Source organism: Natrix helvetica, assembly GCF_964273705.1.
Source record: "Natrix helvetica genome assembly, chromosome: 6".
Lineage (NCBI taxonomy): Eukaryota > Metazoa > Chordata > Lepidosauria > Squamata > Natricidae > Natrix > Natrix helvetica.
This window is the reverse complement of record NC_138553.1, coordinates 37,333,885-37,350,999: the sequence shown is the minus strand read 5'-3', so window position 1 is coordinate 37,350,999 and position 17,115 is coordinate 37,333,885. Positions and strand designations below refer to the sequence as shown.

At 46.3% G+C, this 17,115-nt stretch overlaps 1 protein-coding gene across 4 annotated transcripts in view; it reads right to left on the bottom strand.

Moving 5' to 3' along the window:
* Positions 1-17,115, bottom strand: part of TMCC3 (transmembrane and coiled-coil domain family 3) — a 120,759-nt gene that overhangs the window by 15,477 nt on the left and 88,167 nt on the right. The window contains exon 1 of one of the 4 annotated variants that reach the window (XM_081957707.1): positions 8,561-8,674. The exons of the other annotated variants lie outside the window; for them this stretch is intronic. Coding sequence (XP_081813833.1) covers positions 8,561-8,659 — 99 coding nt within the window. The 5' untranslated portion in view covers positions 8,660-8,674. Of the gene's footprint in view, positions 1-8,560; positions 8,675-17,115 lie in introns of those variants that run through there. 4 annotated transcript variants of the gene reach the window in all.

Here is a 17,115-nt window from a genome sequence, read left to right as displayed (position 1 = left end):
GCCAATTCGCTCACACAGGGAGGGACTTCTCCTGGTGCCGTCCACTAGGCAATGCCAACGGGCGACACCAAGGAGTAGGGCCTTCTCTGTGATGGGCCCAACCCTCTGGAATGACCTCCCCCCCGACATTAGAACCACTTCTGACCTCCGCTCCTTCCAGCAAAAATTGAAGACCCACCTGTTCCGATTAGCAGGCCTGGCATAATTACAACTGTCCCTCCTGGCAAATGTATTATATCTGGTTATTTTAGGGGTTTTTTAATTTACTGTGTCTATTTTAGGGGTTTAAACTTATATTTATATTAGCTTTGTACAGTTCTTTTAATTGCATTTTAACCTCCTCCATGTCAACTGTACATATTTAACTTTTTTATTGTATTTTGTTATATTCTGTATGGACTGTACACCGCCCCGAGTCCCTTTTGGGAGAGGGGGCGGTCTAGAAGCATCAAATATAAATAAATAAATAAATAAAATAAATATATATTATAATATATTATATTATATTACCATAATATAATGGACTCCAGCAGAGGCAGGAAGGTTCTCGTCGTTCCCCAGTCGCTTTCGTGGCTTTGTCATCCGGGAGCGCCGACAACATTTCTGCTCCGCAGCTCCCAGGTGCGGCCGGACAGATGTAGCCAGAGCGACGCCGAGGCGGTCCGGGCGGCCGAAAGAGCTGCGGAGGCAGAAATGTTGTCGGCGCTCCCGGATGACAAAGCCACGAAAGCGACTGGGGAACAACGAGAACCTTCCTGCCTCTGCTGGACTTTGCGCAAGTCCACCAGAGGCAGGAAGGTTCTCATCATTCCCCAGTCGCTTTCGAGGACTGCGGAGCACGAGCCGGCGGAGCACGCTCAGGAAGGCGGGGAATGGGATCACGTGTGCTGGAGGCTGAGGCAGCCTCAGCCTCCAGCACACGTGGTCCCATTCCCCGCCTTCCTGATGACGTCACCAGCCTCACCAGCCACAAACCTCACCGCACGTCACTGCTTATTAATATACCAGTAACAAAATGTTAGTCCAACTCCTTGTTTTTTATGAAAGAGAATTTTACATCCATGGCAGATATGAATTAAGCATGGAAGCAACTTTCTTAGAATTTACCTGACACCAGTATATGTTCATATAATTAAAAAAATGATAGACTTAAAATGTCAGGCTTAGTATTTCAGGAATTGATATATTAAAATACACATTAAATATGCAACTCCAACCCAATGACAATCATATTGTGATCTAACTCACCACCTGTAACACGGATAATTTAAATGGGAACCAGCTGGAAGTCTACAATTGCATCCAATATTAGCATAGTGAGAAAACCAAACATAATATGTAGTTCTGTGTTGTTTCTATGAAAGTTTCTGTAAATAATAAAAGTATCATATAGGCATCACTGGATACAACTCACAGATTATTTTGTTTTATTTATAAACAGAAATTTAGAGACAATGGATAGTTTCATGATCAAACCATTAAGCAAAGAGCAATGAGCTAATTAGCCCGGTTTCATAATCTGAGCATAAGTTTGGGTCCAGGCCAATGGGTTTTCTATTTACCTGCGGTTTACCAGATTTCCTTTAGGAATGTCACCCCCTTGTTTGCTTTTTCTGACTACTTCAAGTTTCTACCATATCCCATTCACTTAGTGTAAACATATACACCCTGAATGCACATGCTAGGCAACATTGTCCAAAATAGGTGGACAACAGAAGAAATAGTAAATCATGTATTTCGAGAAACCAAGTAGAATTAACTATCTCTAAATGGAAATATCTAAGATACAAATTTTTCCAGAGTGGGTTTGCAGGATGGACCAGTGATGGTATTGTCACAGCCAATTGGTCCCAAGGCTGGGTTGAATCTGAAGCCACGACTCTGGGCTCCTCTCCTCTGACTCCAGTTTCAATCCAGTCTGGCCAGCATAGAGACTGAAAAAAGATTGACTCCTGAAAGAAAATCCATTACTGGACTTTCCTCAAACCAGCGCGACTTCCTGCCTTCCAGGGACCCTACCTCCTCCTTTCATAAGTTCCCAGTTGGTGGCTGTGGTTTTCCAGCTGCCTGGGACTTGATTTTTTTTGAGTTGGGAGGCTCCGGTGGCTGGGTTGCTGCTCCAGCGGCCATTTTAGCCGGTGATCATGTGGAGCCTGGAGCCCTCGTGATCAGCGCCAGAAGAGGCTAATGGGCTCTGGGAGAGACACCGGCTGCTGTAATTGAGCAGGAGGTCAGGAACGGATCGGGCGGAAGCGTGAGGAGTGGCTGTAAGTAGAGAGCAATGGCGGACAGGGCCCCTTCAACTCCCCGGGGGAGGATACTTCTTCCAGGCAGCAGCCCACTGCCTCCTCCAGGAGGCTTAAGGCCTCAGCTGACTCTTGCCCCTCCCGTGCCTGCCAGAAGGACAAGGATAGGAGGCACAGGGCTCTATTAAAGATCTTTTCCAGGGCAGAGAGGTTGTGGGCCCTGCAGGGTAGGATCAGCCCTTCCCCTTCCAGATCCAGGTCCAGGTCACCCCTCGGGGGCCCTTCTAGGCAGGATTCTCCACCCAGGTCCCCTGATTCCCTGAGAGTGTGCAGTGGGGGGGCATTCCCCTCCCCTCTCCATGGAGGATCTCGACCAAGTAGATAACCAGCCTGGATTTCTATCCCTAGAGACACAGCTGGGAGATAGAGATCCATCCAGGCCAACCCTGGCATCTATCCCCAGCCATAGTCAGGTGCCAGTGTGATCCAGCTGGGACCTGCCTGTGGGTCTTCAGAACCTCATTGAAAGAGCCATTGCCTCTGGTGTGGCTGCAGGCATGCAGCGCCAGGTGCCTCACTCTGCTCCTCAGGGCGAGGTCACGGTCCCCAGCTCTTCATCATCCCAGCCAATCTGTCCCCTGGGTCCCCGTCTTTGGCAAGTCAGGGGTCTGTCCTGGGGGACAAGGTGCGGCATGACCCAGATCTCTCTGAGGATGAGGAGGACCTGGAGCCTGAAGCCCCCCACCTTCACAGGATTGTTCCTTCCTAGCTTGTTCCGGTCCCTCCTACGCAAAGCGAGTGCCACTGCTCAGCTGGGGGGGAGGGGGGAGGGGGCAAAGAAAGGGGAGCCAGCAAGGAAGCTCCAGGGCACGGTCTATTCTGAGCCCAAAATGGTTAAGGAGGAGATCCCTGCTCCCGACCTTTTCCTGGAAGTAGTTAAGAGGCAGTGGGAGACACCTGGGGCCTTCCCCACACCAGGCAGCAATGACAGATGGTTCTATAATATTGAACCAGATTTCTCCCAAGCATTGCTGATGCCCTCAGTGGATCCACCGGTGGTGGCTTTGGCTGCCCCAGCCTCGTTGGTACCCAAGGATGTGGCAGACAACCTGAAGGCAGAGGACAGGAAGGCGGAGATGAGCCTCAGGAAGACCTTCCAGTCGTCGGCTTGGGCCATTAAGGTGGCGGCTTCCGCCTCGTTTTTCAACCGTATGGCCATCCTTTGGATGGAGCAGATTCAGGCACGCATTCCACCGGAGGACGTCCACCTACACCAGGATATCAGCAAGTTAGTGGCGGTCGCTCAGTTTTCTGCTGACATAACCTTAAACGCCATGAAGTTTGCTTCCAGGGCTATAGCATCTTCTGTCGTATTGCGTCGCCTCCTGTGGCTCTGTGGCTGGCAGCCAGACAACAAGGCGAAGTGGCAACTAGTGACAGCGGCCTACACAGGGGGTTTCCTCTTCAGGACTTCCCTTGACCCCATCTTGGTGGAGGATAAGAACAAGAAGAAGGCGCTTCCGACATCGACCAAGAAGATGGAGCAGAGGACCATGCCCTATTATCGCAGGTCAGCACAGCGACCACAGGAACAGGACACCCACCAGAGCAGGTACCCGGCAGGCAGGGCAGATAGGCCATCCGACAGGAGATTCAATCGGGACAGATCCCGCTTCCAGCCTCAGGGCAAATGGCCCTTTCAAGGGGTGGGTCGCTCCTTCCGCTGGGGCAAATAGGTCACCAGTGACCCCACCCATTGGCGGCCACCTAGCTCTGTTAGCAGATGCCTGGGCAGAGATATCCATGGATGCCTGGGTCTTCAGTACAGTGACCCATAGTCTCCGCCTGGAATTCCTTTCCCTTCCCCCCAATTGTTTCTGGGTGTTCCCCCTGGCCAAGAATGTTGACAAGTGCCAGAAGATGCAGCAGGCCATCCAGCACCTGCTCGACATTGCGGCCATAGAGAGTGTCCCTGCGGACCAGGCGGGCAAAGGGTTCTATTCAAACCTGTTCCTATGCCAAAATCATGGGGGGGATGGAGAGCCATTTTATACCTAAAGCTTCTAAAACAATTCTTAGTATATAGATGTTTTAAGATGGCAACCCTTAAGTCCATCCTGGCAGGGATTCGGGAGGGGGACTACAAAGCATCCATTGATCTCACGGAGCTTACCTACACATCCTTATCCTCCCCGAGCATAGGCGTTTTCTACGCTTCTCCTACTTAAGGCTTCACTACCAGTACAGGACTCTACCGTTTGGGTTGGCTTCGGCCCCCAGGACCTTTACCAAGGTGTTAGTGGTAGCGGCTGCCCATCTGAGGGAGACTCCCATCAGGCTCTTTTGCTATCTGGATGACATCCTAGTCCAGGGGGTGTCTCCTGCTCAGACTAGGTCAGATCTTCAGCAGGTCATTGATACCCTCCAAGGCTTAGGGTTCTCGATTAACTTCGAGAAAAGTAGTCTCTCCCCATCCACCCGTATCCTACAGCGGTGATTGATTCCCGGTTGGGTCGAGTGTTTCTTTCCCCGGATCGCAGGTCCAGCTTGTTGAAGTTAATTAACCAGATCTGGAAGGATCATTGTGTCCCCGTAGCCCTTCTTTCCAGCTTGCTGGGGAAGTTCATCTCATGCATTGAGGTGGTTCCGTGGGCGCGACTACATGCCAGGATGCTCCAATGGAGGCTGCTGCCATATCAGAGGGCCGATTGCAGCAACTCGACGCTCAAGGTACCAGCGACGCCACAGGTGCTGATGTCTCTCAAGTGATGGATGTCCCCAGCATTGCTCTAGGGCTGCGAATTCAGGGAACAAGAGCATCTCATATTGACAATGGACGCCTGCCTCTTCGGTTGGGGAGGGCAACCCTAAGCTCCCAGCTGGCATAGGGCCGGTGGTCAAAGAACGACCTTCAACACAACATAAATTGGCTGGAGCTCCAGGCAGTCCACCTCGCCCTACGATGGTTCCAAAGAAGGTCATCACGTCCTCATTTTAACAGACGACGCAGCAAAGGCGCACATCAATCAACAGGGGGGCACACGATCCAGAGCGTTGCACACCAAGGCAATGTCGCTGGGACACTGGGCGGAGAAACACCTGCGCTCCATCCAAGCGGAACACATCACCAGCATCGACAACCATCAGGCAGACTGGCTGACCCGATTGATGATAGACAACGGAGAGTGGAGTATGTCCAAGGAGCTCTTCCAAGGGATCTGCCAGAGGTTCGGGAGACCAGTGGTGGACCTGTTCGCCACTCCATCCAACGCTTAGCTGCCACGGTTCTTCTCTTGGTTCCCAGCTCAGGGAACGGAGGGGGTCAACACCCTTCGCTCCAAGTGGCCGGTCGGGCTGCTGTACACTCCCCCTCACTTCTCCTTCCCGGGGTCATCCAGAAGGAAGTCAGAGAGCAGGCCGAAGTAATCCTAGTGGCCCCCTACTGGCCCAGGAGGGCCTGGTTCGCGGACCTGCTGAGTCTGTCAGCAGGGAGACCGTGGAGGATTCCCCAGGGGGAGGTGAGATTGCTACAGGGGAGGTTGGTCCATCCAGATCCACAGTGGCTTCAACTGGCCTTGTGAAGATTGAGCGGGAGCGCCTGAGAGGCGCCCGCCTGTCCCAGAAAGTGATCAGAATCATCGAGGCCTCCCACAGACTGTCAACCAACAGGATTTACGATTCCACCTGGGTGACGTTTGTTTCCTGGTGCCAGGCCGACCACGGGTATGGACAAGGGCCTGTCCCTAGCCACGGTTAGGTGACAGTTGGCGGCACTGGCCATGGTGCTACCTGGGGAGGGCCCCACTCTGCTACCTCATTTGCCCTTAGTTAAGAGATTCCTCAAGGGGGCAGCCCACCTCCGTCCACAGGTTTCCTACGTGGCACCTTCCCATGATGCTACGGGCCCTTATGGCCAAGCCTTTTGAACTGCTCCGGATGGTCAGCGGGAAGCTACTCACATGTAAGGTTGTGTTCCTGGTGGCTATCACCTCGACTAAGCGAGTCTTGGAGCTGGGGGCTCTCTCCTCCAGGGAGGATCTATGTATGTTTCACAACAACAGGGTAGTGCTACACCTGGACCTGGCATTTCTGCCCAAGGTAAACACGGTCTTCCACCGGGCCCAGGAGGTGGTTCTCCTGGACTTTTGCCCAGACCCAGCCAGGAAGCGTGAGCACAGTTGGCACCGCCTAGATGTAAGAAGGGCCTTATGGATCTACCTAAGGCGGAAGGCAGAGTTCCGTAGGTCTGAGGCTCTGTTTGTATCGTTCCAACCCACATCACTAGGGAAGAGGGTTTCCCTGTCCACCATTAGCCAGTGGATCCGTCTGGCCATTGCCCTTGTCTACGAGGCGCAAAACTTGCCGGTTCCGGCCGGCATCATGGCCGTTTCCACTAGGAGTGCGGCCGCCACAGCGGCCTGGGCCTCTCAGGCCCCTATAGAAGACATCTGCAGGGCAGCGACTTGGGCCTCCCCGTCACCCTTCATCCGGCACTACAGGCTGGATGCCTTCACATCTTCCGAAGTGGTGTTCGGCCGCAGGGTCCTGCAGCAGGTCCTGTCGGATCAGTGAGGGCCCACCCTATGGGATGGAACTTGGGTATGTCCCATCACTGGACCATCCTGCAAACCCATTCTGGAAAATGACAGTTGGTCTTACTTGAACTGTTATTTTAAGAGGTGTTTGCAGGATGGGCCAGTTCCCACCCTAGGTTAGATAGACAGTATTGGGGGTGGAGGTGTCTCCTTTGTGACTTGTTTTCAGGATCTCGGGAGTGCATAAGGCGTGGCTTCAGATTCAACCCAGTCTCGAGGCCAATTGGCTGTGACAATACCATCACTGTCCCATCCTGCAAACACCTCTTAAAATAACAGTTCAGGTAAGACCAACTGTCATTCTCTCTGTCTCACATTCAGAGTAGGATCTAGGTGTTTGTTTCTTTTTAAAAAAACAGATGGCTGTGAAATTTTCTGGGACCTTAAGAATAGAGAGGAACAGGGCACAGTGGGAATGATAAATCAGTGGAAAATGATCGGAAGAGATGTTGTGCAGCCAATGTTTCGGCTTCAGTGTACTTACCTATATAAACCAACTAAACAGTTGTTTAGAACTTCTAATAGGCCATGTGAATGAAGTTCCAGTTAAATGAAAAAAGCTCATTGGCTTTATATTAACTGAAATCTACTACATGGTAATTCAGCTGCCAGCAGATGGTGCTGCTTCTTTAATTATCTCTATATAGAGAACAACATCAAACCAAAAAAGGTATCCATAGGACTCAAATATAGCCTATGTCTAAACTGACATGGTTTGGGATGGTTGTGTACCTTGCTTAATAGTTTTCCCACTTCCAGTAACACAGCATCTTGTGTCTTTCTTTCTCTTACAATCAAACGAACTACATTAGGGCATGATGCTATGTTGCAGTAGAGCAGTTTGGATGACTTTATCTACCAATCTAGTGTGCAGAAGTGAATTTTAACAACTGCTTTCTGTAATACATTTAACAAATCGTTTTTAAAAAATAGGTGTTCCAGGCAAAAAATGATGCCACGCTACTGATACTCGGCTATAATTGGACTGCAATATTTTTTCCACATGGAGAATTTCCACTACATTCTTGAAGGTATGAACATGATATTTCACCCCCTCAACACTGCTTTATCATTAACTAAAGCTATATCATGCCATTTGTACATAGTGCTCAGTTTATAAAATTATTACCAATATTATCATGTGCACACAAATTGAGAATCAACTTCCATGTTTTAAAAAGTACTCCTAGTTCTGACTTTAGATTACCCCATTATTCTGATTCTCAAAAGTGTTTCCTATGACGCAAAATGCCTAATTAATGTGACAGGAAGCCAACAAATGTTAATCTTTTCAATTGACTGATATTTCCACATGCAGTTTCATGAGGTATTTACTAGGGTACTGAGAGATCACTTGCAAAATATCCCACACAGAACTTCACTTCCTCAAAAATAATATGACTATTGGCCTTTAATTGAATAAGATTATGAATGCAGAACTGTAATGAAAAATGTATGTGTTAAATCTATCACATTGTCTCCGATAGTATCTGCCTGATCGGTTTGATCTGGCAGGTTTGGCATATTTCAGGTTCCACCAATTAAAGAATGCCACCTATCAGGGTCTGATGTATGCCTTCTCTGTGGTAGTATCTACCTTCACAATAAAATTGCTTTCAAGCCCCTGCAAATTCTTTTCACTTTTAAATTGTAAATGCTGCATAGTCCTACCACTATTCATGAGCAAGATATGTTAGTGTATAGATAGCTTCTTTTTACCTCTGTGGAAAACCTTAGAAGCCTGGTAAAAATGAAAGCCTTTCTTGCAGGTTTCATTACAACTGTTCCCTTCGGAGGTTTGGGGACTGCAGCTTTCATTGTCCTCAATTTTGATTATATGTTGAGATTTCTTAAAGGGACAACTCACTACCAACTATATTGAAGTTATCAGATAGAAACAGGCTGCTAAAGTGGAAAGAGCTATTTCAATTTCATGACTGTCTTTCTTTAAATAGCTATTCCTTTGCGTACTAGATAATGTACAGTCATGTAATAACAGGATAGCAGGGCACTACTACGACGTTAATATATTTTGAACATCTTTTTATCGATCGGAAATATGCTCATTTTATTACTGTTATGCAATCTATCATTCTAAGGTATGATTAAATAAAATAGAGTTTTACTGCTTTGGAGCAACCTTAACATATTGCCTTTTGTTCATCTACATTGCCTTTTTTAAAGAATATCACACTCCAGAAATTAGAAATGAAGGAAAATAATGATATGGGTGCATAATAAAATAAATTACGCTAAATAAATTTAACAGAAAGATTTTCAAGTTCACTGTAACAATCTCATGAAATATGTAACAAAATGTGTGTGTATAAAATATTTTGAGATACTTCAATAATTTCAGAATAATATAGATAGAGAGATTAAATCTGTTCTGTTTTACATTGGCTTATAACTATGATGCATATCTCTATATACAACTTCCTACTGAAGAACAATATGTACTTCCTTATTTCTATGTAACAATTATGTTTTCAGATCCAACACCCGGTGATGCAATAAAAGAATTTAAGGACTTTTTAGTACCAATTTTATAGACACAATTTTAAAGGCTCTTTAGAAAGCTTCCTGATTCGCTAAACACTATCCTGGACACTTGTTTTTTTTAGTTAGTATTTATTTATTTATTTATTATTTATTTATTATTTATTTATTTATTTATTTATTTATTTATTTATTTATTTATTTATTTATTTATTTATTTATTTATTATTTATTTATTTATTTATTTATTTAAACTTATTAGTCACCCCCTCTCCCCACAGGGACTCGGGGCGACGTACACAAGCAACAAACAGCACAGTGTCGTACAGAGGAGGTAAAAAAAAAATAAATAATTACAATACTGAAAAAGGTTAAAACCCCAATAACATTAATAGTTTAAAAACTAAAATTAACAATTAAATATGACCTAGGGGTGGAAAAGTTGTCGAGTTATGCCAGGCTGGCTAGCCGAAACAGGTGGGTCTTCAGTTTACTGCGGAAGGAGCGGAGATCGGTTGTTGTTCTGATGTCTGGGGGGAGGTCGTTCCAAAGGGTACAGCCCGCCACAGAGAAGGACCTACTCCTGGGCACCGCCCTCTGACAATCTCTAGAGGACGGCACCCGGAGGAGACCCTCTCTGTGTGAGCGAATGGGCCGCAGGGATGTATGGAATGATTTCACAGGATTGTTGAAAGGAACAGATGACTCCTTATATGCTACCAAATCTATTAATTATAGGACCTTCTCCACCATCCTTGAGTGAGCACCAAACAATGCCAGCCAAAAAAAATTGCTATGCCCATGCTAATCTTTATCCTACTTCTGCTTTTTATTTTTAGTCACTGCCAAATGATGTTGCCCTAATTTGTGAATGTTCCATTTTTCGTGGACAAGGTGTTTTACTTTTTCTTCTGATTTTCGGCCATCCTTTTTTGGCATATCACCAACTGGCAAGAAAAGCCACCATCAATCAGGGTACTGCAGAGGAATGGTATGAATTTGACTTTAAGATTCTTCTCTAAGTTGGCAAGTTTGCTTTTTCTCTCACACCCTATTGGAACATCTCCCAAGTTAAAATAATATAAAATGAATATATTGGAACATACCAGGATAAATTGGCACTAGGAGGTTCCTACCCTGATGTGACCGTGCAACTAATAGATTGGGAGGGGGAGGAGAGATCATTGAAACTAATTTGCTGCAGGTAACCATTTTCCCTACTTCAAGGAGATGGGGAAAGGTAGTGATTAAAACTTTTGTTCACCAGTTCTGTTTATTTTTTGGTTATTTATTCATAGATTAGAGGTACGATAAAAGCAACATATGAGAACATGGCAGAAAATTATTATCAGAGCATTAACTGTGCCATGGTTAAATCAAACAGATAGTGTCATGATTGCAATACAAGAGAAAGACAAGTAGTTTGTTAAGCATACCTCAACTGTGATAATAGTGAGTCACTAGTACAATACCATAACAAGGTATGGTTGCTTTCCCTTATAAAAAGAACCATATTTTCAAAGCTGTGTTGAAAAAAATTGACCAAATATCCATATTAATCATGAAAAAAAATCCACTAACTTCTGAATCAAAGAAATGATTGAGGGTCACAAAGCCTCAACTTTTCCATTAAATAAGACACCACTCTGGACCAATCGCACCCATATGTTTTGCTTCATCTTCTGTCAGACCTGATACTATGGATACTTCGTTCTTCACTCTCCAAATCAGGATATTTTTCACTGAAACTTTTTAATTGTTTTGGAACTTCAGCATGATCAATGGCTAAGAACTGTGGGAACTTAAAATCAAGATGTCTGATGGCATCAAATGCTCCATTTACAAAATGCTCCACACACAGATGACGCAGATGAAAGCTATTAGCAACACGACAATATTTTTTCTTCTCTTTCCATGTGAAGGCAACAATTCTTGGATTGTTTTAAAATATTCAATACTGTATTCCACCTGGAACAATCTGTACAACCTTTTGCTAGAAATAGGGTGTTGGTACTTACCTGATACGCCTCTTCTCATAGTGGGGGAGGAGTATCCAGGTTGGGTTGAACTTGTCATCTCTTGATTGGACTGAGTCAGATAAGCTCTTTTAGCCACGCCTTGGTCACCAGGCTTCACCCAGTTATCGGCGAGGAACTCTATCTGACTCGCTGTGTCATCCACTCTAGACTTTATTTTAGTTTCAAACCTTTATTTATTACTTCAACAGAACAGTTCAACAAACAACATAACAATTTTGCAACATACCCATATCAGGGAGGGGCTGGATACTCCTCCCCCACTATGAGAAGAGGCGTATCAGGTAAGTACCAACGCCCTTTCTCCATAGTGAGGGGAGGAGAATCCAGGATGGGACGTACCAAAGCCTACACATCCCTAGGGAGGGTTACACATTTGAGTATATGCCCAAACTTATGCCTGGTGAGACCTCTCCCCCGCCTTGTGAACAGCCTGCAACACCCTACATCCAAATGAGGCTTCCGCAGAAACAAAGGAGTCCAACGTAATTCCTCATGAATGGTGAGGGGGAAGACCCAGTGGCTGCCCTACAGATCTCAGATAATGAAGCCTCCGTGGCCCAGGCTGCCGAAGTGGCTGCGCTTCATGTAGAATACACTGTGATAGAGCTCGGTGTTTGCAGACCCCGTGCCTGATAGGTAGAAGCAATACAGGTTCTTAACCACCTGCCTATCGTGGTGGAAGTCACCTTGTGGGTCCTGGCTGGAAGGAAACAAATAGGGCTTCTGACTTCCTGTTCGGCCTGGTTCTTCTGAGGTAAATCCTCAGAGCCCTCCTCACGTCCAAGGTGTGCCACTTCCTCTCTAATGGGTGAGAAGGGTCCAGGCAGAAATTGGGCAATATCAGCTCCTGCATTCGATGGAAACAAGAACACACCTTGGGTATGAAGGAGGGGTCCAACCTTAGCACTACCCTGTCCTGGTGGAACACAGAGAGATCTTCCCTAGTAGACAGAACGTGCAGTTCAGATATCCTCCTGGCAGAGGTGATGGCCACCAAAAAGGCCACCTTAAGTGTCAGGAACTTCAGAGAGACAGTACGTAATGGTTCGAACGGAGGACCTGTCAGAGTGTCCAACACCTTGTGTAAGTCCCAGGAAGGGTACCTGTGCACTGTGGGCGGTTTAAGATTGGAGGCCCCGTTACAAAACTTAGTAGACGCGGACGCAGTTCACTGGTCAACCACCAGAGTGCGTTGCAGGGCTTTGGAAATGCAGGCGCAGTTCATGAGTTGGCCACTAGGGTGCGATGCAATGCTTTGTAGACCACTAGGCGTTGTAAATGTTGGCCTGAAATACTGAATGGCAGTTTGTAGAGGAGCTACTAGAGGAGCTGCTTGTGCCTACTGTTTGGAGTGATTGGTATGGGCGCCTTCCTTGCTGTTAAAGGATGGAAGGCTGAGTCAATCTTGAGCCAGTGAGATTTGAACTGTCAAACTGCAGCTAGCAGTCAGCTGAAGTAGCCTGCAGTATTGCACTCTAACCCCTGTGCCACCTCGGCTCTAGCTGCCAAGGCTATTCTGCTGGTTAGGTTTGTCAAGCTGACTCTCCAGTTTTGGAATTCTTAAGGGTCTTTATCCGAACTCAGAACCCATCTTGGACCTGGCTAGCTTGGTACCTTCTATAGGGGTTGAGCCCTTCCCAAATAATTCATAAACAATAGTACCAATCCACAAGAGCATAACAATCTCTTCAGCTGAACTACATCTGCCTTTTGGCCCTTTGGCTGCCCAAAGGCTTTGCATCTACAAGGTAAGCTGATGTTGGGATGGTTGGGGCCTCTTTATTGCTCCTCTTTGCCAGGACAACTTATCATTAAAGTTCAAAGGATTTGGGAGGTTGGGTCTGGGCTAGCTGACCTTTTTCTCATTCAAATTTCATTTCCATGGAGATCTTTCCATGAGGCTTTTACAACCACTTAAGGAGTAAGGCTTGGAATCTGCATCAGGTTTCTCTTTCTTTGTTAGGCCACACGTGTTTGGCCTTAACAGCAGATCAGATTACATAGGTTGGGAAGGGGTGGGGTTGCTTTATCATGCGATTCCTGGATCCCTTCCCCTGGAGCTCAATTAGATGGAAACAAGGTCAATCTTGCTTTCAAACAAGGAGAGAGAGGAAACATGCTTTTCTAACTTTGCAGGATCTGCTTTCTCAGTGTATCAGAGAAGAACAAAAGCAGGAGTTTCAGAACAGATTGAATCAGCTAGGTGGTAGATGCTGCATTTCTCATGCAACTCTTGGCCCCTTTTTAACACATTTTCTTAATCACAACAGAGTCCATCTCAGGAGAGATAATCAACCTTTCTCACTGAAACAGGATGTTCCTCTTTGCTCCAAGAGGGGGTGGGGGAAATCCCGGCAGCTGATTTCAGTTAGACTGCAAACAGAGTTTGGGATTCAACTTCAATGTCCCTTTTACTCGAGGGGAGCTCAAAATAACCTCATCTTTACACTGTTCTGCCTCGGGTGGTTGCCCCACCTCCATGCCTGCAGAGGTAGAAGGGAGGCTTGAGGAGAATGCCCCGTAGTGAGTGTGACTGCCATCCCTGGATAGAGCCCAGATGCCTGAGGTATCAATGGGAATCCTCACTTGCTGGGAGAGATCCTCCTCTGTGATCGCATCAGGCTCCAGACCAGGGGAAGCCTTCTTGGCGATGGGCTTATGGCAGATGCGCCCTAGGGCTTTATGCCTCTGCCCTTCATATTTAGAGGCAGGTTTGGGAGGCTTGGAGCTGGAGCTTGCCTCTTTAGCCGCCCTGGAGGAGGTGTGCTTCAGTTTGCTCTTTGCCTTGCCGCCCCCACCCTTCAGGGGTAATCTCTAACCTGATTGGAGGCTCTTCTGCCTCTCCAGTGGGGCTGCCGGCTTTAGAAGCGAGGACTTGATTCCTGCCTGTGTCCTCTGAGCTGCAGGAGGCCGCCATCTTGGGCCACGTGGGGACTCTCCTCCCCCTTCTTTTCAAATGGTGCTGCGCGGCAAATACAACAGCCTTGCCGGACAGGGCTTTGAAAAAGTGGCTTGTGCTACTAAGAGGTGCCGGTCAGAGCTTTGAAAAGTTGCTTGTGCTACTAAGAGCTGCTGGTCTCTCTCCTGTGGCCTCCTGCTGTTAACAGCAGCTCGCTGAAAGTTTTTCCTTAAAGGGAAGACCTTCTTTAAAGGGAAAGCCTCAGCAGCGATCTGAGCCTCGTTGCCCTGTCTGGGCTTCTCCACCTAGTCAGGCACTCAGAAAAGGATTGAATAGGGCTTGCATAAATAGTGATAGCAAGGTTGCTGGAACACAGGATGACAAAGACTGAGGTGTCGAAGGGAATCCTCACCTGGAGGGAGGGGTCCCCTTCTGCAGCACTGCCAGGTGAAGAGAAACCTGGTAATCTTTCCTCAGGTTCCAGGCCAAGTGGGGGTGTCTTCCTGCTGCTGGCCTTGTGGCAGATGCACTCCAAGGCTTGGTGCCTCTGCCTTTCATACTTGGAGCTAGGCTTGCGGGGTTTGGATCCACAGCCTGCCTCTTTAGCCCCCTTGGTGGAGATATGCTTCCTTTTGGCCTTTGCCTTGCCTCTCCCACCCTTGGCTGATGCCTCTGAGATAGTTTCTAACCTTTTTAAGGGCTCCTCAGTGCCTCCGATGGTTGCTGGCTGCAGGGCTGAGTGCTTGGCTCCTGCCGGTCTCCTCTGAGCTGCTGGGGGCCGCCATCTTGGACCACATGGTTTCAAAATGGATCCCGGCTCCAATTTCAAAAAGTTCCTCTTCCTGGGAACACGTGGAAGCGGCTTGTGCCTTTGCAGGCTGCCGCTGGGGGCTCTCTCTCAACACCCCCTGCGTCCCGCAGCTCTTTCTGAGCCTCTCTGGCTGTCACCTTGTTCTCTGGCGATTGCTGCCAGCGCAGGCACTCCAGGGCGTTTTAAAATGCTGCGGTTCATCGCTCAACCCGAGGAGAGCGGTGGAGCGCTCCGGTGCCTTTAGAGCCTCCTTGGGCATCACCCTTGCTGCAGAGGCCTCTGAGGAGCTCGCTTGCCTGTCTTTGGTGAGAGTCCTCACTTAGTGCCCTGGGTCTCACTCTGTGACCTGGGCTGCGCACCGCCTTAGCGGTTGCCACGCGGGCTTTCTATCCCCGCTGTGGGTTTTCTCAGCCTCTAGTGATTGAACAGGCAACATGGAGGCAATTTCGATCGCTTTTGCAGCAATTTAAAATTTTTCCTTTACGTTTCTTCAGGATCTCAGGATGAACACAGCCGTCCATTGATGGACTGAGTCGATAACTGGGTGGAGCCTGGTGACCAAGGTGTGGCTAAAAGAGCTTATCTGACTCAGTCCAATCAAGAGAGGACAAGGTCAACCCATCCTGGATACTCCTCCCCTTACTATGGAGAATAGTGTCTTCAAGCCATACCCCTTGCTTCAATAGCAATGATGCCAATCCATGATACTTCTAGTTTGCATAATAAACCAAAGTTTTCAAAAACATTAATGAAAGAAAAATAATAAAAACAGTACAATATGTTAATAAATAGCACAGGGAAAACAGCACAGATTTATTATAAAAGGGCACAGAAGCTGCTTAGCTTTCCTGTGAGATTTGGCTTATTTTTCTTTCCCTTCTTCCCAGTTTCTAATTCATGATAATGGAGATCTGCAAGCATTGTCACTTTCTAGATTATTAAATGTATCACAGAACTAAAATTAGTCTCACATCATAAACTGCTGTTGCAAAACCTATTCTCATTCCAGTAAAGAAAAATTGTGTCTGAGGAATACACTGTAGCTTAACTGTAAACAAATTGTCACATAATTATTAAAGAGCCTGCAGGTTTCCAAATTCCAAGGAAACATCCTTTCAGCTTTTGGTTTACCCTTCTGGAAAAAACTTGATTGTTATAATATTTTTAAGCTTGAATGTTACTCGCTAGAATTTGAAGGTATTTTTATTTAATAAAAGGAATAATAGAATTTAGGCATAGTTTGCTGAAAAACCAAGATCATAGTAATTAAACATGACATGGGATCAAACTGATTTATTATAGCTTGCAATACTCAAATTATAATGTTATTTCTGAAGTTACAAACAGCATGATCATATTTATTTAAAATGAAAGATTCTGAATATGGTCTTAGTTCTACAAAATGTATTTAAAATTCCAGTTTGAGTGGTATGAATATGGATAACATTGATGAATGATAAAGTTGTTTCTATTTGAAAACAATTGCCACAATTCCATCTTATGGTCCCTTTTACAATAGGATATATAAATATTATTTCTTTAGATAAAAAGAAAAATAATCGTTCGCTAGTATTGATTCCTGTCTCCAAAATTCAAAAGTCACACCCTACAAGTAAACTTTTTCCATACTCTTATAGGCTCCTAGTGCTGGAAGTTTATTTTATGTTTCTTTTTTAACTCTCTCTCCCAACCACTCTGAAATAGGTTCTTAGCATGGCCTTACGGCTAATCAATGAAATGCTACTGCTGCTATAAAAAAACTGGCTGGTTTGTTGTGCAATAAATATGAGCATTCAGCACAGTCAGTGTTAAGCAATAAATACTAGAGGTCTACAAAGTTTTTTAAAAGGTGATTTACTATGTGTGGAAATGCATACAAGTACTGTACATCTCTACCAATCATTAAAGCAGCCGTGTTATTTACAAGGCATGGGTGCCTGCATCTATAGTTATGACTGTACAATGTACTCATCACATTTTTCTTCAGTGGCCCACAGTCTTTCTGCCTGCATCTTCCCAGACTATA